We start from the raw sequence: 21,211 nt of genomic DNA on the forward strand, positions 1-21,211 counted from the left end.
AGGGGGGGCAAAGGCCCCCTCCCCCTAAATCCGCTTCTGATTGCACAATACTGTGCAATTGAAGATTTCTTGCTAATGTGCAATACTGTGCAATTGAAAATTTCTTGCTATTGCACAATACTTAATATAATTATTTTGAACACCGATTTGGACCAACTTGAAAACTGGGCCCATTATCAAAAATCTAAGTACATGTTTAGATTCAGCATATCAAAGAACCCCAAGAATTCAATTTTTGTTAAAACTAAGGTAAGTTTAATTTTGGACCCTTTGAACCTAAATGTAGACCAATTTGAAAACAGGACCAAAAATTAAGAATCTGAATACACGGTGGCATATCAAAGAACCCTAATTATTCATTTTCTAATGAAATCATTCAAAGTTTAATTTTGGACCCTTTTGGCCCCTAATTCCTTGGGACCAAAACTCCCAAAATCAATCCAAACCTTCCTTTTGTGGTCATAAACCTTGTCTTAAAATTTTATAGATTTCTATTAACTTATACTAAAGTTATTGTGCAAAAACCACGAAAAATGCTTATTTGGGACCTGTTTTTGGCCCCTAAATCCTAAACTGTTGGGACTAAAACTACCAAAATCAATCCCAACCTTCCTTTTGTGCTCATAAACCTATGTTAAAATATCATAGATTTCTATTTACTAAAACGTAAGTTATTGTGCGAATCCCAAACTTCCTTTATGGTCATAAACCTTGTGTTTAAATTTCATAGATTTCTATTTACTTAAGTTAGAGTGCGAAAACCAAATGTCTTCGGAGGACGACGATGACGCCAACGTGATACCAATATACGACCAAAAAATTTTCAATTTTTGCGGTCGTATAAAAATGATCTCATTTCAAATTTCTAATGGAGTTTGCAACAATAATTATATAACTACTCATTTAAATACATCATAAAATATTAAAATATAAAATGTCATACGGTCATGGTCAGGTGATGATGCCCCCGGGGCTAGCATACAACGTTATAAAGGGACATAAATCAAGAACTGTAAAAGTGAAGCTGCCAAAAATTGAACTTAAAGAGTTCAGAGGTATAAGCATTATATACACATTTCACTCAATTTAGTTTAGACAAACTTAAGAAACTAAATAATTCTTTAATTTTTCCATTTGTAAAAGGGCATAACCTTAGAATGATAATCAAAGTGCTTGTAATCACTGAATGTTATTAAAGACTGCTTTAATTTATCAGTTTGTAGTAAAGTGAATTTTGCATTGTATATTGTATATAGCATTAATTTAAGTTGATTCAACTACTATTCTGGACAGAGAAAGATAACTCCTATTTTCAAAGAAGATTTCATAAAAGCATTGGTTTTAGGTAATTCAACAATCATTCTGGACAAAGAAAGATAACTCCAATTCATGGTCTTGAATCTACAAAAATGCTTGTTTTTGGCTCTTAATTCCTAGACTGTTTGCCCCATAACCCACAAAATATTCCCCAACCTTCTACTTATGGTATTAAACATTATGGTACAATTTCCGAACAATTGAAATACTTATACACATCTTTTTGTACTGACACTAGATTAATGCTTGTTTTGGGCACCTTTGGAACCCTTATTCCTAAACATTAGGGACTATAACCCCCAAAATCAATCCCAAGCTTCCTTTTGTGGTTATAAACATTGCGTTATAATTTTATTGATTTCTTTTTGCTTATACTAAAGTTATTATCCGGAAACCATCTGTCTTCGGACGACGACAACAGGATACCTATTTACGATTGCAAAAATTTCTGGGGTTGTATGAAAATTTCAAACATGTACAATGAAATATAGTTTTAGAAATCGATAAGCCTAGATAGGCCTAACAAATTTTTTTTAACATAATTGAAGGACCATTTACACTCAGGACTGAGTCATCAGTAGGCAGTACAGATGTATTTAAGTAAAAATAAAATTTCATTATATCAGTCTTATTTGCAAATCGAACGATATCTAGTATGTTTGAATCATTATGTTATCTTTAGAAATTCTATATGAAATTTGCAGACTACACATTTTTCATTTTTTTTATTCGAGCCTCACTGACGAGTCATCTGAAGAAGAAAAGCGCGTCTGGTATACATATGTCAGTAAAATAACTTCTGGTATAAAAGTTTTTTAAAAAGGCAGTATTTACCAAAGAGACATTAAAAACTCACAAGTCGAAGAGAAACCGACAAAAACATGGCAAAAAAGAAAGACGACGAAAAGAAAGCAAATCCTAAAAACGCTACAAAGTAAGTTTAAAACTGTGCATCACGAAATTTCCACCAAAAGGGTAAGCAGATCCTGTCACACTATAGTGTCACCATTAATGTTGTTCATAATACTTAAATATGATAAATAAGAGAGAACTAGCCCTCGAACCGCGTATGTAATACTTTAATTTAACCTATCAGAGAAGAAGCTTCCAAACTTCCTGTTTCATTTTTTGATTATAGACGTAGTTTTAAAGTGTACTTTAAGTAAGATATTGTTATCAGAAAAATAACCAGTGTAAACGTTAAAACTCATCCTTAGGTAGATATGAATAAAATCAATCTCAAAGTCATAAATATCCATGTCCTGTTTCCTTAATTCCTTTAATGCATTAGATGCACTAGCAATAGTAACAGAGTGACAATAGTAACAGAGTGATAATAGTAACAGAGTGACAATAGTAACAGAGTGATAATAGTAACAGAGTGACAATAGTAACAGAGTGATAATAGTAACAGAGTGACAGAACAATGGATATATGCATGTTAATATGTATTCTTATTGTATTTTTCCATGTTATCAATTGTAATCCATGTCAAGTGAGCAGAACTGCAGCTAATTGTAGAGACAGAAACCTGACAAAAGTACCGGATAATCTGCCAGTATGGATTAGATCTTTAAACTTAAAACGGAACAGAATCACAGAATTGCCAAACAGAGCTTTCAGTCGTTACAAACATTTGAAACAATTACATCTTGATAAAACAGGGCTGACGTTTATCCAAAAGGATGCTTTCTATGGATTGAAACAACTGAGTGTGTTAACACTTTCAAAAAACAAAATTGATTTTTCAAATTCAAGTTCGGCTGACATTTTTAAACCACTAACATCGTTGTTAGAGCTTGACATAAGTGAAAATGATAATATCCCGGATGTAGCTTCAAATTCGTATCCATTCTTTGGCTACATGAAACAACTAAGAAATTTGTCAATGGATCTTTTATCTGAGCGTGTATTTGAACGTTGTGGTGTTAGACAACTTAATTTGAAGTCAATTTACTTTAACAGGTGTTATATAGATCGTTTGACCAACAAAACATTTTTAAGTCTGCCGTCCACTTTAGAGAAAGTACATTTTTACAATTCCAAGCACATTACTGACATAGAATCAAATACATTAAGACCTTTCGTTAACCTAAATGTCCTTCGTTTAAACAAGGTCTGTTCAAGGTTCGATTTAGCTTTGAAACTGTTGTACCCATATGAAAACAAATCAATTTCAATGATTGATTTCACAGAAGTAAATCCGGGAATTTGTGATGGTCCTCTTCATTTCCCAAGCGCTGTCATAGTTACTAAAGAAATGTTTAAACATTTACAAAACGTTTGTATTAAAAATTTAGTTTTGATTGAGGATGGAATTGTAGACTTTGAACCGCAATCTCTTCTACGGTATGAATTTCCAGAATGTTTTGAAAGCATTATTATGTCGAAGAATCGCTTTCCAATCACAAACGGATTTAAAATAGAGGAACTACTAGGGCTAACTCGTAAGTTAATAAACCTGCAATATTTTGATTTGTCGTATAACCCGTTATCCTATGACGATACGGAACCGTTTACGTCAAATCTGGACGACAGCTTCTTCACTACGAATCATGAACATGCAGAAAAACTCAATAAAGTCTCGGATATCCGTAACACAACATTCTACATATCTTTACCTCCTAAGTTAGAAAAACTTAGAATATCAAATTTTCTGCAGAAAATAGCAGACAGTAATTTAACAATTGGCATACAAAATCCGTCAAAACTGAAATATTTAGACCTTTCTTACTTTTTATCTCATTCCATTCCTGACTTAATGTTCCTGCATCACAGTAACGTCGAATTTATTAACCTTACTGGACTAGATTCAAGATTGTTTGTAAATACAAAAAAACAACCATTACTAGAAAGTGCCAGGACAGTTATACTCAAACAAACACACCTAGGAAGAACAATATACAAATTCGGGGAATCTACATTTCAGGCAATACCAAACGTTACAACATTAGACATCTCGGCAAATAATATTTGGTATATGCCAATTAAAGCCTTTTCTGCAAATAAACAATTATCTAAGCTTATTATGACATTTAATTTATTTGCTGAAATTCCAATATCTCTGATGTCATTAACTAAACTAAATGATCTTCATATGGAATATAATATGCTTCAAACTATAAACCAGACAATGAGGAACTGGTTAGAAAAACAAAGAACACTAAACAACGGGACATTTGTTCTTGGACTTAAGGGAAACGTTTTTAAGTGTGAGTGTGACACCTCCGATTTTATCCGATGGATGTTTGAAACTAAAGTAAAGTTCGATAAGGAAAATAAAAAGTACAAATGTAGATTGAAAAATGGAACGGTATCAACTACGGATCGTGTTCACAACGAATTTCATCATATTTTTAGTAACTGCGGAAGTCAGTATTGGCTTCTAGTAGGTATTGTTTTACTTTCTGTATTCACTGTGTTGACAATTCCAGCTGCCATAATTATCAATTGCAAATGGAGAATAGTTTACTGGATTTATCGAGAATTCAAGACAGTCGTCCAAAAAAGATTAAAACAAGATTTTTGCTATGAAGTTTACATATCCTACGCACGAGATAGTGGTAACTGGGTGAAGGATTCCCTGGTTCCAAAAATAGAAAATTGTTGGAGAATGACCGTCTGTGTAGAAGATCGTGATATTCTTGCTGGTGGAAGTTTCGCCGAAGCAATTGCAATTTCTATAGAAAAAAGTCGAAACGTCATTTTTGTTGTTTCTGATGATTTTAAAGATAGAACGTGGACAAGTTATGAAATCGAAAGAGCAAAATACGAGAAGTATACGGGAAATCTTCACCATATAATTATCATAGCAAAACAGGTTTCAGTGGATACAATTCCCACCGAATTTACTCGGTTTTGGAAAGATGTGATGCTCATTGAATGGCAAGAAGAAGATTGTGATTTTGGATGGGATAAATTGAAAATAGCTCTGTTTCAACAAGACAAATTATGAACATACACTGGTTTTATCATTTTGCCCAATAAAGGCGGATACTTTTTTCTCTGTAAATCTAAAACACATATTTATCAACTGAATACCCTAAAATGCTTATATCTATAATGAAGTTCAAGGTTAAATTAATTCACAGATTTTAAAGGGCTCTATCAGTCAAATTAATGTTCATCGATTTGACTCAAATTCTAACATTCGACATATACCATACTTAAACGCATATATCTAAACAAAAAAGTCTAAAATTATACATCAACTCGAAATTATGTATCAGCATTTCGTGTGCATTTTAGACTAGATTACATCTAATTAACCATCGATGTGACCTTCTGAAGACTAAAGACGGTTGCATAACCCGATATAAACATAAACATAGATAAATAGATAGAGAACTCGTGCAATTGTTTTTTTTTTCTAGGTCTGTTAATTTTCATATTATAGGTTAAACAATATTTTAATAGACGTTTCTAACTGTATAACAATGAGTTTTTGAAGATCGAATCAGTCAATCAAATGGTTTACTCTTGTTTAACTTTCAATGCTGATATTCTTTTCCTTTTACTACATGAACTCGCCTAGTTCATGTGTAACAATATTTAGCTTAGAGGTTCAATTAAAGTTCACATGAATACGGATTTAATGAGGCCGAATTATTCACTTGCAAGTTTTTTGCGATTTTTGATAAAACTGAACCAAACTGTCTGCTTAGAGAATTTTTATTTTACTCTCATGTGTATTAGATTTCCAATTTACAAAATATGAAATACCACACAAATCCTTTTTTTCGAATTGTTTTTGTACAAGCTTTCTTTTTAACGGTCTATCAGAAATAACACGATATTCTATTTTAATACCTCCTTAATATTTTTATAGATTCGAGACAAAAGGACCCGTTTTAAATCACTTGGCGTCAGTCGTCCGTCTATTATTGTCTAATCCCATCATGCGATCCCGAGTCAGTTAAAAGTAAAATTTTGATTCATCTTTAATCCAATTCAACATTCGATTCAATTAGCAACCAACATCATGTATATCCGTATAATGAATGATGTAAATATCATGTTCTTGAAAATAGATTCACCAATGGATTTTCTCGGATGTATAAATAATATGACAATATCATATTTTCACAAAGTATTTTTTCAAAGATGTAATCTTATACATGCCATCATACAGCCCATACCTCCCAATCTCATTTGCTCAAGTGCTTCTGTAAAAACAGCTTTTCTAGATGGGTAAAACATAACACAATGAGGGAATAATTCTGCTATAATAAGATATTAAGTATCAAATAGTTATCAAATTTAGTACGTCAGACGCGCGTTTCGTCTACATAAGACTCATCAGTGACGCTCATAGCAATATATTTATAAAGCCAAACAAGTACAAAGTTGAAGAGCAATGAGGATCCAAAATTCTAAAAAAAATAGTGCCAAATACGGCTACGGTTATCTATGCCTGGGATAAGAAAATCCATAGTTTTTCGAAAAATTCAAAGTTTTGTAAACAGGAAATTTATAAAAGAAACACATTATTGATATTTATGTCAACACCGAAATGTTGACTACTGGGCTGGTGATACCCTCGGGGACGAAACGTCCACCAGCAGTGGTATCGACCCAGTGGTAAAAATAGTTATCAAAGGTACCAGGATTATAATTTAGTACGCCAGACGCGCGTTTCGTCTACATAAGACTCATCAGTGACGCTCATATCAAAATATTTATGTAGCCAAACAAGTACAAAGTTGAAGAGCAATGAGGATCTAAAATTCCAAAAAGTTGTGCCAAATACGGCTAAGGTAATCTATGACCAGACTCAAGCTGGCAGCCACTTTCATCGGCCAATCAAGATAGCAGCCACTTTTTTCCAGCAGCCAATTTTGACGATATGTCTAAAAACCAAAAAACTGCGTGAGGCTCAAACGTTCCAAAAATCGCTAAATCTTAGTTAAATGCAATCTAATAGCGGAAATCGACAATTTCACGGTTTTTGCTAATTTCTAAAGCATTTCATTCCGTTTTAAATATGTATGTAAGCGGTCTGTCCTTTATTTGACATTCGATAATTGATATTCAATATCCAACTGACTGCTAGCCGTCGGTTCAATATTTAAATTTAGTTGAAAATCACTATAAAGCCTGAGGGAAAAGATACCATATTATGACCCCTTCAAGCTGTCATAAATTTTCGTTGTCCTCGAATATAAACCCTGATACAAGTTGTATATTTGTCTTTATGTTATATAGATTTTTATCAATAAAACATTACAGAGGATTCACCAAAGATGTAATTTAATATATAAAATATGAAACCAAATCCAATTACTCCAGAAACATATAGAAATATACATAGAAATACTTATGGAAAGCCAAAAAAGAAAAGAAATTAATAGTGAACACCTACCAGAGACTGCTTAAATGACGGTGACCACCCTAAGACGACTTTGGACCTCTGTGGTGGCCAGACGGGCCCGGATCCCAGAAAAATATTTAAGTGGCAAATAGCTCAAATCAATACCTTTGAAATGAGCTAGGTCCGGTTCGGAACTTTGCCGTAGGGATATGTCGAGAAGTACCGAATGTGTGGTTGGTATGGAAAAAATACGTAAATTGGCAACTTTGAACCTCTGTGGTGGCCAGACGGGCCCGGATCCCAGAAAAATATTTAAGTGGGGAATAGCTTGGGTCAATGCCTTTAAAATGAGCTAGGTCCGGTTCGGAACTTTGCCGTAGGGATATGTCGAGGAGTACCGAATGTGTGGTTGGTATGGAAAATACGTAAATTGGCAACTTTGAACCTCTGTGGTGGCCAGACGGGCCCGGATCCCAGAAAAATATTTAAGTGGGGAATAGCTTGGGTCAATGCCTTTAAGATGAGCTAGGTCCGGTTCGGAACTTTGCCGTAGGGATATGTCGAGGAGTACCGAATGTGTGGTTGGTATGGAAAATACGTAAATTGGCAACTTTGAACCTCTGTGGTGGCCAGACGGGCCCGGATCCCAGGAAAATATTTAAGTGGGGAATAGCTTGGGTCAATACCTTTAAAATGAGCTAGGTCCGGTTCGGAACTTTGCCGTTGGTATATGCCGAAAAGTATCGAATGTATGCATATGGTTAATACGGAAAATTACGTCAAGGGTCACCTTTGAACCTCTGTGGTGGCCAGACGGGCCCGGATCCCAGAAAAATATTTAAGTAGCAAATAGCTCAAATCAATACCTTTGAAATGAGCTAGGTCCGGTTCGGAACTTTGCCGTAGGGATATGTCGAGGAGTACCGAATGTGTGGTTGATATGGAAAATACGTAAATGGGCAACTCTGAACCTCTGTGGTGGCCAGACGGGCCCGGATCCCAGAAAAATATTTAAGTGGCAAATAGCTTGGATCAATACCTTTGAAATGAGCTAGATCCGGTTCGGAACTTTGCCGTAGGGATATGTCGAGGAGTACCGAATGTGTGGTTGGTATGGAAAAAATACGTAAATTGGCAACTTTGAACCTCTGTGGTGGCCAGACGGGCCCGGATCCCAGAAAAATATTTAAGTGGCAAATAGCTCAAATCAATACCTTTGAAATGAGCTAGGTCCGGTTCGGAACTTTGCCGTAGGGATATGTCGAGAAGTACCGAATGTGTGGTTGGTATGGAAAAAATACGTAAATTGGCAACTTTGAACCTCTGTGGTGGCCAGACGGGCCCGGATCCCAGAAAAATATTTAAGTGGGGAATAGCTTGGGTCAATGCCTTTAAAATGAGCTAGGTCCGGTTCGGAACTTTGCCGTAGGGATATGTCGAGGAGTACCGAATGTGTGGTTGGTATGGAAAATACGTAAATTGGCAACTTTGAACCTCTGTGGTGGCCAGACGGGCCCGGATCCCAGAAAAATATTTAAGTGGGGAATAGCTTGGGTCAATGCCTTTAAGATGAGCTAGGTCCGGTTCGGAACTTTGCCGTAGGGATATGTCGAGGAGTACCGAATGTGTGGTTGGTATGGAAAATACGTAAATTGGCAACTTTGAACCTCTGTGGTGGCCAGACGGGCCCGGATCCCAGGAAAATATTTAAGTGGGGAATAGCTTGGGTCAATACCTTTAAAATGAGCTAGGTCCGGTTCGGAACTTTGCCGTTGGTATATGCCGAAAAGTATCGAATGTATGCATATGGTTAATACGGAAAATTACGTCAAGGGTCACCTTTGAACCTCTGTGGTGGCCAGACGGGCCCGGATCCCAGAAAAATATTTAAGTAGCAAATAGCTCAAATCAATACCTTTGAAATGAGCTAGGTCCGGTTCGGAACTTTGCCGTAGGGATATGTCGAGGAGTACCGAATGTGTGGTTGATATGGAAAATACGTAAATGGGCAACTCTGAACCTCTGTGGTGGCCAGACGGGCCCGGATCCCAGAAAAATATTTAAGTGGCAAATAGCTTGGATCAATACCTTTGAAATGAGCTAGATCCGGTTCGGAACTTTGCCGTAGGGATATGTCGAGGAGTACCGAATGTGTGGTTGGTATGGAAAAAATACGTAAATTGGCAACTTTGAACCTCTGTGGTGGCCAGACGGGCCCGGATCCCAGAAAAATATTTAAGTGGCAAATAGCTCAAATCAATACCTTTGAAATGAGCTAGGTCCGGTTCGGAACTTTGCCGTAGGGATATGTCGAGAAGTACCGAATGTGTGGTTGGTATGGAAAAAATACGTAAATTGGCAACTTTGAACCTCTGTGGTGGCCAGACGGGCCCGGATCCCAGAAAAATATTTAAGTGGGGAATAGCTTGGGTCAATGCCTTTAAAATGAGCTAGGTCCGGTTCGGAACTTTGCCGTAGGGATATGTCGAGGAGTACCGAATGTGTGGTTGGTATGGAAAATACGTAAATTGGCAACTTTGAACCTCTGTGGTGGCCAGACGGGCCCGGATCCCAGAAAAATATTTAAGTGGGGAATAGCTTGGGTCAATGCCTTTAAGATGAGCTAGGTCCGGTTCGGAACTTTGCCGTAGGGATATGTCGAGGAGTACCGAATGTGTGGTTGGTATGGAAAATACGTAAATTGGCAACTTTGAACCTCTGTGGTGGCCAGACGGGCCCGGATCCCAGGAAAATATTTAAGTGGGGAATAGCTTGGGTCAATACCTTTAAAATGAGCTAGGTCCGGTTCGGAACTTTGCCGTTGGTATATGCCGAAAAGTATCGAATGTATGCATATGGTTAATACGGAAAATTACGTCAAGGGTCACCTTTGAACCTCTGTGGTGGCCAGACGGGCCCGGATCCCAGAAAAATATTTAAGTAGCAAATAGCTCAAATCAATACCTTTGAAATGAGCTAGGTCCGGTTCGGAACTTTGCCGTAGGGATATGTCGAGGAGTACCGAATGTGTGGTTGATATGGAAAATACGTAAATGGGCAACTCTGAACCTCTGTGGTGGCCAGACGGGCCCGGATCCCAGAAAAATATTTAAGTGGCAAATAGCTTGGATCAATACCTTTGAAATGAGCTAGATCCGGTTCGGAACTTTGCCGTAGGGATATGTCGAGGAGTACCGAATGTGTGGTTGGTATGGAAAAAATACGTAAATTGGCAACTTTGAACCTCTGTGGTGGCCAGACGGGCCCGGATCCCAGAAAAATATTTAAGTGGCAAATAGCTCAAATCAATACCTTTGAAATGAGCTAGGTCCGGTTCGGAACTTTGCCGTAGGGATATGTCGAGAAGTACCGAATGTGTGGTTGGTATGGAAAAAATACGTAAATTGGCAACTTTGAACCTCTGTGGTGGCCAGACGGGCCCGGATCCCAGAAAAATATTTAAGTGGGGAATAGCTTGGGTCAATGCCTTTAAAATGAGCTAGGTCCGGTTCGGAACTTTGCCGTAGGGATATGTCGAGGAGTACCGAATGTGTGGTTGGTATGGAAAATACGTAAATTGGCAACTTTGAACCTCTGTGGTGGCCAGACGGGCCCGGATCCCAGAAAAATATTTAAGTGGGGAATAGCTTGGGTCAATGCCTTTAAGATGAGCTAGGTCCGGTTCGGAACTTTGCCGTAGGGATATGTCGAGGAGTACCGAATGTGTGGTTGGTATGGAAAATACGTAAATTGGCAACTTTGAACCTCTGTGGTGGCCAGACGGGCCCGGATCCCAGGAAAATATTTAAGTGGGGAATAGCTTGGGTCAATACCTTTAAAATGAGCTAGGTCCGGTTCGGAACTTTGCCGTTGGTATATGCCGAAAAGTATCGAATGTATGCATATGGTTAATACGGAAAATTACGTCAAGGGTCACCTTTGAACCTCTGTGGTGGCCAGACGGGCCCGGATCCCAGAAAAATATTTAAGTAGCAAATAGCTCAAATCAATACCTTTGAAATGAGCTAGGTCCGGTTCGGAACTTTGCCGTAGGGATATGTCGAGGAGTACCGAATGTGTGGTTGATATGGAAAATACGTAAATGGGCAACTCTGAACCTCTGTGGTGGCCAGACGGGCCCGGATCCCAGAAAAATATTTAAGTGGCAAATAGCTTGGATCAATACCTTTGAAATGAGCTAGATCCGGTTCGGAACTTTGCCGTAGGGATATGTCGAGGAGTACCGAATGTGTGGTTGGTATGGAAAAAATACGTAAATTGGCAACTTTGAACCTCTGTGGTGGCCAGACGGGCCCGGATCCCAGAAAAATATTTAAGTGGCAAATAGCTCAAATCAATACCTTTGAAATGAGCTAGGTCCGGTTCGGAACTTTGCCGTAGGGATATGTCGAGAAGTACCGAATGTGTGGTTGGTATGGAAAAAATACGTAAATTGGCAACTTTGAACCTCTGTGGTGGCCAGACGGGCCCGGATCCCAGAAAAATATTTAAGTGGGGAATAGCTTGGGTCAATGCCTTTAAAATGAGCTAGGTCCGGTTCGGAACTTTGCCGTAGGGATATGTCGAGGAGTACCGAATGTGTGGTTGGTATGGAAAATACGTAAATTGGCAACTTTGAACCTCTGTGGTGGCCAGACGGGCCCGGATCCCAGAAAAATATTTAAGTGGGGAATAGCTTGGGTCAATGCCTTTAAGATGAGCTAGGTCCGGTTCGGAACTTTGCCGTAGGGATATGTCGAGGAGTACCGAATGTGTGGTTGGTATGGAAAATACGTAAATTGGCAACTTTGAACCTCTGTGGTGGCCAGACGGGCCCGGATCCCAGGAAAATATTTAAGTGGGGAATAGCTTGGGTCAATACCTTTAAAATGAGCTAGGTCCGGTTCGGAACTTTGCCGTTGGTATATGCCGAAAAGTATCGAATGTATGCATATGGTTAATACGGAAAATTACGTCAAGGGTCACCTTTGAACCTCTGTGGTGGCCAGACGGGCCCGGATCCCAGAAAAATATTTAAGTAGCAAATAGCTCAAATCAATACCTTTGAAATGAGCTAGGTCCGGTTCGGAACTTTGCCGTAGGGATATGTCGAGGAGTACCGAATGTGTGGTTGATATGGAAAATACGTAAATGGGCAACTCTGAACCTCTGTGGTGGCCAGACGGGCCCGGATCCCAGAAAAATATTTAAGTGGCAAATAGCTTGGATCAATACCTTTGAAATGAGCTAGATCCGGTTCGGAACTTTGCCGTAGGGATATGTCGAGGAGTACCGAATGTGTGGTTGGTATGGAAAAAATACGTAAATTGGCAACTTTGAACCTCTGTGGTGGCCAGACGGGCCCGGATCCCAGAAAAATATTTAAGTGGGGAATAGCTTGGGTCAATGCCTTTAAAATGAGCTAGGTCCGGTTCGGAACTTTGCCGTAGGGATATGTCGAGGAGTACCGAATGTGTGGTTGGTATGGAAAATACGTAAATTGGCAACTTTGAACCTCTGTGGTGGCCAGACGGGCCCGGATCCCAGAAAAATATTTAAGTGGGGAATAGCTTGGGTCAATGCCTTTAAAATGAGCTAGGTCCGGTTCGGAACTTTGCCGTAGGGATATGTCGAGGAGTACCGAATGTGTGGTTGGTATGGAAAATACGTAAATTGGCAACTTTGAACCTCTGTGGTGGCCAGACGGGCCCGGATCCCAGAAAAATATTTAAGTGGGGAATAGCTTGGGTCAATACCTTTAAAATGAGCTAGGTCCGGTTCGGAACTTTGCCGTTGGTATATGCCGAAAAGTATCGAATGTATGCATATGGTTAATACGGAAAATTACGTCAAGGGTCACCTTTGAACCTCTGTGGTGGCCAGACGGGCCCGGATCCCAGAAAAATATTGAAGTGGCAAATAGCTCAAATCAATACCTTTGAAATGAGCTAGGTCCGGTTCGGAACTTTGCCGTAGGGATATGTCGAGGAGTACCGAATGTGTGGTTGATATGGAAAATACGTAAATGGGCAACTCTGAACCTCTGTGGTGGCCAGACGGGCCCGGATCCCAGAAAAATATTTAAGTGGCAAATAGCTTGGATCAATACCTTTGAAATGAGCTAGGTCCAGTTCGGAACTTTGGCGTAGGGATATGTCGAGGAGTACCGAATGTGTGGTTGGTATGGAAAAAATACGTAAATTGGCAACTTTGAACCTCTGTGGTGGCCAGACGGGCCCGGATCCCAGAAAAATATTTAAGTGGGGAATAGCTTGGGTCAATGCCTTTAAAATGAGCTAGGTCCGGTTCGGAACTTTGCCGTAGGGATATGTCGAGGAGTACCGAATGTGTGGTTGGTATGGAAAATACATAAATTGGCAACTTTGAACCTCTGTGGTGGCCAGACGGGCCCGGATCCCAGAAAAATATTTAAGTGGGGAATAGCTTGGGTCAATGCCTTTAAAATGAGCTAGGTCCGGTTCGGAACTTTGCCGTTGGTATATGCCGAAAAGTATCGAATGTATGCATATGGTTAATACGGAAAATTACGTCAAGGGTCACCTTTGAACCTCTGTGGTGGCCAGACGGGCCCGGATCCCAGAAAAATATTTAAGTGGCAAATAGCTCAAATCAATACCTTTGAAATGAGCTAGGTCCGGTTCGGAACTTTGCCGTAGGGATATGTCGAGGAGTACCGAATGTGTGGTTGATATGGAAAATACTTAAATGGGCAACTCTGAACCTCTGTGGTGGCCAGACGGGCCCGGATCCCAGAAAAATATTTAAGTGGCAAATAGCTTGGATCAATACCTTTGAAATGAGCTAGGTCCGGTTCGGAACTTTGCCGTAGGGATATGTCGAGGAGTACCGAATGTGTGGTTGGTATGGAAAAAATACGTAAATTGGCAACTTTGAACCTCTGTGGTGGCCAGACGGGCCCGGATCCCAGAAAAATATTTAAGTGGGGAATAGCTTGGGTCAATGCCTTTAAAATGAGCTAGGTCCGGTTCGGAACTTTGCCGTAGGGATATGTCGAGGAGTACCGAATGTGTGGTTGGTATGGAAAATACGTAAATTGGCAACTTTGAACCTCTGTGGTGGCCAGACGGGCCCGGATCCCAGAAAAATATTTAAGTGGGGAATAGCTTGGGTCAATGCCTTTAAAATGAGCTAGGTCCGGTTCGGAACTTTGCCGTAGGGATATGTCGAGGAGTACCGAATGTGTGGTTGGTATGGAAAATACGTAAATTGGCAACTTTGAACCTCTGTGGTGGCCAGACGGGCCCGGATCCCAGAAAAATATTTAAGTGGGGAATAGCTTGGGTCAATACCTTTAAAATGAGCTAGGTCCGGTTCGGAACTTTGCCGTTGGTATATGCCGAAAAGTATCGAATGTATGCATATGGTTAATACGGAAAATTACGTCAAGGGTCACCTTTGAACCTCTGTGGTGGCCAGACGGGCCCGGATCCCAGAAAAATATTTAAGTGGCAAATAGCTCAAATCAATACCTTTGGAATGAGCTAGGTCCGGTTCGGAACTTTGCCGTAGGGATATGTCGAGGAGTACCGAATGTGTGGTTGATATGGAAAATACGTAAATGGGCAACTCTGAACCTCTGTGGTGGCCAGACGGGCCCGGATCCCAGAAAAATATTTAAGTGGCAAATAGCTTGGATCAATACCTTTGAAATGAGCTAGGTCCGGTTCGGAACTTTGCCGTAGGGATATGTCGAGGAGTACCGAATGTGTGGTTGGTATGGAAAAAATACGTAAATTGGCAACTTTGAACCTCTGTGGTGGCCAGACGGGCCCGGATCCCAGAAAAATATTTAAGTGGGGAATAGCTTGGGTCAATGCCTTCAAAATGAGCTAGGTCCGGTTCGGAACTTTGCCGTAGGGATATGTCGAGGAGTACCGAATGTGTGGTTGGTATGGAAAATACGTAAATTGGCAACTTTGAACCTCTGTGGTGGCCAGACGGGCCCGGATCCCAGAAAAATATTTAAGTGGGGAATAGCTTGGGTCAATGGCTTTAAAATGAGCTAGGTCCGGTTCGGAACTTTGCCGTAGGGATATGTCGAGGAGTACCGAATGTGTGGTTGGTATGGAAAATACGTAAATTGGCAACTTTGAACCTCTGTGGTGGCCAGACGGGCCCGGATCCCAGAAAAATATTTAAGTGGGGAATAGCTTGGGTCAATACCTTTAAAATGAGCTAGGTCCGGTTCGGAACTTTGCCGTTGGTATATGCCGAAAAGTATCGAATGTATGCATATGGTTAATACGGAAAATTACGTCAAGGGTCACCTTTGAACCTCTGTGGTGGCCAGACGGGCCCGGATCCCAGAAAAATATTTAAGTGGCAAATAGCTCAAATCAATACCTTTGAAATGAGCTAGGTCCGGTTCGGAACTTTGCCGTAGGGATATGTCGAGGAGTACCGAATGTGTGGTTGATATGGAAAATACGTAAATGGGCAACTCTGAACCTCTGTGGTGGCCAGACGGGCCCGGATCCCAGAAAAATATTTAAGTGGCAAATAGCTTGGATCAATACCTTTGAAATGAGCTAGGTCCGGTTCGGAACTTTGCCGTAGGGATATGTCGAGGAGTACCGAATGTGTCGTTGGTATGGAAAAAATACGTAAATTGGCAACTTTGAACCTCTGTGGTGGCCAGACGGGCCCGGATCCCAGAAAAATATTTAAGTGGGGAATAGCTTGGGTCAATGCCTTTAAAATGAGCTAGGTCCGGTTCGGAACTTTGCCGTAGGGATATGTCGAGGAGTACCGAATGTGTGGTTGGTATGGAAAATACGTAAATTGGCAACTTTGAACCTCTGTGGTGGCCAGACGGGCCCGGATCCCAGAAAAATATTTAAGTAGCAAATAGCTCAAATCAATACCTTTGAAATGAGCTAGGTCCGGTTCGGAACTTTGCCGTAGGGATATGTCGAGGAGTACCGAATGTGTGGTTGATATGGAAAATACGTAAATGGGCAACTCTGAACCTCTGTGGTGGCCAGACGGGCCCGGATCCCAGAAAAATATTTAAGTGGCAAATAGCTTGGATCAATACCTTTGAAATGAGCTAGATCCGGTTCGGAACTTTGCCGTAGGGATATGTCGAGGAGTACCGAATGTGTGGTTGGTATGGAAAAAATACGTAAATTGGCAACTTTGAACCTCTGTGGTGGCCAGACGGGCCCGGATCCCAGAAAAATATTTAAGTGGGGAATAGCTTGGGTCAATGCCTTTAAAATGAGCTAGGTCCGGTTCGGAACTTTGCCGTAGGGATATGTCGAGGAGTACCGAATGTGTGGTTGGTATGGAAAATACGTAAATTGGCAACTTTGAACCTCTGTGGTGGCCAGACGGGCCCGGATCCCAGAAAAATATTTAAGTGGGGAATAGCTTGGGTCAATGCCTTTAAAATGAGCTAGGTCCGGTTCGGAACTTTGCCGTAGGGATATGTCGAGGAGTACCGAATGTGTGGTTGGTATGGAAAATACGTAAATTGGCAACTTTGAACCTCTGTGGTGGCCAGACGGGCCCGGATCCCAGAAAAATATTTAAGTGGGGAATAGCTTGGGTCAATACCTTTAAAATGAGCTAGGTCCGGTTCGGAACTTTGCCGTTGGTATATGCCGAAAAGTATCGAATGTATGCATATGGTTAATACGGAAAATTACGTCAAGGGTCACCTTTGAACCTCTGTGGTGGCCAGACGGGCCCGGATCCCAGAAAAATATTGAAGTGGCAAATAGCTCAAATCAATACCTTTGAAATGAGCTAGGTCCGGTTCGGAACTTTGCCGTAGGGATATGTCGAGGAGTACCGAATGTGTGGTTGATATGGAAAATACGTAAATGGGCAACTCTGAACCTCTGTGGTGGCCAGACGGGCCCGGATCCCAGAAAAATATTTAAGTGGCAAATAGCTTGGATCAATACCTTTGAAATGAGCTAGGTCCAGTTCGGAACTTTGGCGTAGGGATATGTCGAGGAGTACCGAATGTGTGGTTGGTATGGAAAAAATACGTAAATTGGCAACTTTGAACCTCTGTGGTGGCCAGACGGGCCCGGATCCCAGAAAAATATTTAAGTGGGGAATAGCTTGGGTCAATGCCTTTAAAATGAGCTAGGTCCGGTTCGGAACTTTGCCGTAGGGATATGTCGAGGAGTACCGAATGTGTGGTTGGTATGGAAAATACATAAATTGGCAACTTTGAACCTCTGTGGTGGCCAGACGGGCCCGGATCCCAGAAAAATATTTAAGTGGGGAATAGCTTGGGTCAATGCCTTTAAAATGAGCTAGGTCCGGTTCGGAACTTTGCCGTTGGTATATGCCGAAAAGTATCGAATGTATGCATATGGTTAATACGGAAAATTACGTCAAGGGTCACCTTTGAACCTCTGTGGTGGCCAGACGGGCCCGGATCCCAGAAAAATATTTAAGTGGCAAATAGCTCAAATCAATACCTTTGAAATGAGCTAGGTCCGGTTCGGAACTTTGCCGTAGGGATATGTCGAGGAGTACCGAATGTGTGGTTGATATGGAAAATACTTAAATGGGCAACTCTGAACCTCTGTGGTGGCCAGACGGGCCCGGATCCCAGAAAAATATTTAAGTGGCAAATAGCTTGGATCAATACCTTTGAAATGAGCTAGGTCCGGTTCGGAACTTTGCCGTAGGGATATGTCGAGGAGTACCGAATGTGTGGTTGGTATGGAAAAAATACGTAAATTGGCAACTTTGAACCTCTGTGGTGGCCAGACGGGCCCGGATCCCAGAAAAATATTTAAGTGGGGAATAGCTTGGGTCAATGCCTTTAAAATGAGCTAGGTCCGGTTCGGAACTTTGCCGTAGGGATATGTCGAGGAGTACCGAATGTGTGGTTGGTATGGAAAATACGTAAATTGGCAACTTTGAACCTCTGTGGTGGCCAGACGGGCCCGGATCCCAGAAAAATATTTAAGTGGGGAATAGCTTGGGTCAATGCCTTTAAAATGAGCTAGGTCCGGTTCGGAACTTTGCCGTAGGGATATGTCGAGGAGTACCGAATGTGTGGTTGGTATGGAAAATACGTAAATTGGCAACTTTGAACCTCTGTGGTGGCCAGACGGGCCCGGATCCCAGAAAAATATTTAAGTGGGGAATAGCTTGGGTCAATACCTTTAAAATGAGCTAGGTCCGGTTCGGAACTTTGCCGTTGGTATATGCCGAAAAGTATCGAATGTATGCATATGGTTAATACGGAAAATTACGTCAAGGGTCACCTTTGAACCTCTGTGGTGGCCAGACGGGCCCGGATCCCAGAAAAATATTTAAGTGGCAAATAGCTCAAATCAATACCTTTGGAATGAGCTAGGTCCGGTTCGGAACTTTGCCGTAGGGATATGTCGAGGAGTACCGAATGTGTGGTTGATATGGAAAATACGTAAATGGGCAACTCTGAACCTCTGTGGTGGCCAGACGGGCCCGGATCCCAGAAAAATATTTAAGTGGCAAATAGCTTGGATCAATACCTTTGAAATGAGCTAGGTCCGGTTCGGAACTTTGCCGTAGGGATATGTCGAGGAGTACCGAATGTGTGGTTGGTATGGAAAAAATACGTAAATTGGCAACTTTGAACCTCTGTGGTGGCCAGACGGGCCCGGATCCCAGAAAAATATTTAAGTGGGGAATAGCTTGGGTCAATGCCTTCAAAATGAGCTAGGTCCGGTTCGGAACTTTGCCGTAGGGATATGTCGAGGAGTACCGAATGTGTGGTTGGTATGGAAAATACGTAAATTGGCAACTTTGAACCTCTGTGGTGGCCAGACGGGCCCGGATCCCAGAAAAATATTTAAGTGGGGAATAGCTTGGGTCAATGGCTTTAAAATGAGCTAGGTCCGGTTCGGAACTTTGCCGTAGGGATATGTCGAGGAGTACCGAATGTGTGGTTGGTATGGAAAATACGTAAATTGGCAACTTTGAACCTCTGTGGTGGCCAGACGGGCCCGGATCCCAGAAAAATATTTAAGTGGGGAATAGCTTGGGTCAATACCTTTAAAATGAGCTAGGTCCGGTTCGGAACTTTGCCGTTGGTATATGCCGAAAAGTATCGAATGTATGCATATGGTTAATACGGAAAATTACGTCAAGGGTCACCTTTGAACCTCTGTGGTGGCCAGACGGGCCCGGATCCCAGAAAAATATTTAAGTGGCAAATAGCTCAAATCAATACCTTTGAAATGAGCTAGGTCCGGTTCGGAACTTTGCCGTAGGGATATGTCGAGGAGTACCGAATGTGTGGTTGATATGGAAAATACGTAAATGGGCAACTCTGAACCTCTGTGGTGGCCAGACGGGCCCGGATCCCAGAAAAATATTTAAGTGGCAAATAGCTTGGATCAATACCTTTGAAATGAGCTAGGTCCGGTTCGGAACTTTGCCGTAGGGATATGTCGAGGAGTACCGAATGTGTCGTTGGTATGGAAAAAATACGTAAATTGGCAACTTTGAACCTCTGTGGTGGCCAGACGGGCCCGGATCCCAGAAAAATATTTAAGTGGGGAATAGCTTGGGTCAATGCCTTTAAAATGAGCTAGGTCCGGTTCGGAACTTTGCCGTAGGGATATGTCGAGGAGTACCGAATGTGTGGTTGGTATGGAAAATACGTAAATTGGCAACTTTGAACCTCTGTGGTGGCCAGACGGGCCCGGATCCCAGAAAAATATTTAAGTAGCAAATAGCTCAAATCAATACCTTTGAAATGAGCTAGGTCCGGTTCGGAACTTTGCCGTAGGGATATGTCGAGGAGTACCGAATGTGTGGTTGATATGGAAAATACGTAAATGGGCAACTCTGAACCTCTGTGGTGGCCAGACGGGCCCGGATCCCAGAAAAATATTTAAGTGGCAAATAGCTTGGATCAATACCTTTGAAATGAGCTAGATCCGGTTCGGAACTTTGCCGTAGGGATATGTCGAGGAGTACCGAATGTGTGGTTGGTATGGAAAAAATACGTAAATTGGCAACTTTGAACCTCTGTGGTGGCCAGACGGGCCCGGATCCCAGAAAAATATTTAAGTGGGGAATAGCTTGGGTCAATGCCTTTAAAATGAGCTAGGTCCGGTTCGGAACTTTGCCGTAGGGATATGTCGAGGAGTACCGAATGTGTGGTTGGTATGGAAAATACGTAAATTGGCAACTTTGAACCTCTGTGGTGGCCAGACGGGCCCGGATCCCAGAAAAATATTTAAGTGGGGAATAGCTTGGGTCAATGCCTTTAAAATGAGCTAGGTCCGGTTCGGAACTTTGCCGTAGGGATATGTCGAGGAGTACCGAATGTGTGGTTGGTATGGAAAATACGTAAATTGGCAACTTTGAACCTCTGTGGTGGCCAGACGGGCCCGGATCCCAGAAAAATATTTAAGTGGGGAATAGCTTGGGTCAATACCTTTAAAATGAGCTAGGTCCGGTTCGGAACTTTGCCGTTGGTATATGCCGAAAAGTATCGAATGTATGCATATGGTTAATACGGAAAATTACGTCAAGGGTCACCTTTGAACCTCTGTGGTGGCCAGACGGGCCCGGATC

The 21,211-nt window shown here is 41.3% G+C and overlaps 1 protein-coding gene across 1 annotated transcript; it reads left to right on the forward strand.

Annotated features, from left to right (window-relative positions):
* The first annotated feature begins 2,692 nt into the window (after nt 1–2,692).
* LOC143051203 (toll-like receptor 4) lies at nt 2,693–5,317 on the forward strand. The gene has a single exon (XM_076224188.1). The coding sequence runs from the start codon at nt 2,744–2,746 to the stop codon at nt 5,270–5,272; it is 2,529 nt and encodes an 842-aa protein (XP_076080303.1). The 5' UTR covers nt 2,693–2,743; the 3' UTR covers nt 5,273–5,317.
* Nucleotides 5,318–21,211: the final 15,894 nt, after the last annotated feature.

Source organism: Mytilus galloprovincialis, chromosome 1 (assembly GCF_965363235.1).
Source record: "Mytilus galloprovincialis chromosome 1, xbMytGall1.hap1.1, whole genome shotgun sequence".
NCBI lineage: Eukaryota > Metazoa > Mollusca > Bivalvia > Mytilida > Mytilidae > Mytilus > Mytilus galloprovincialis.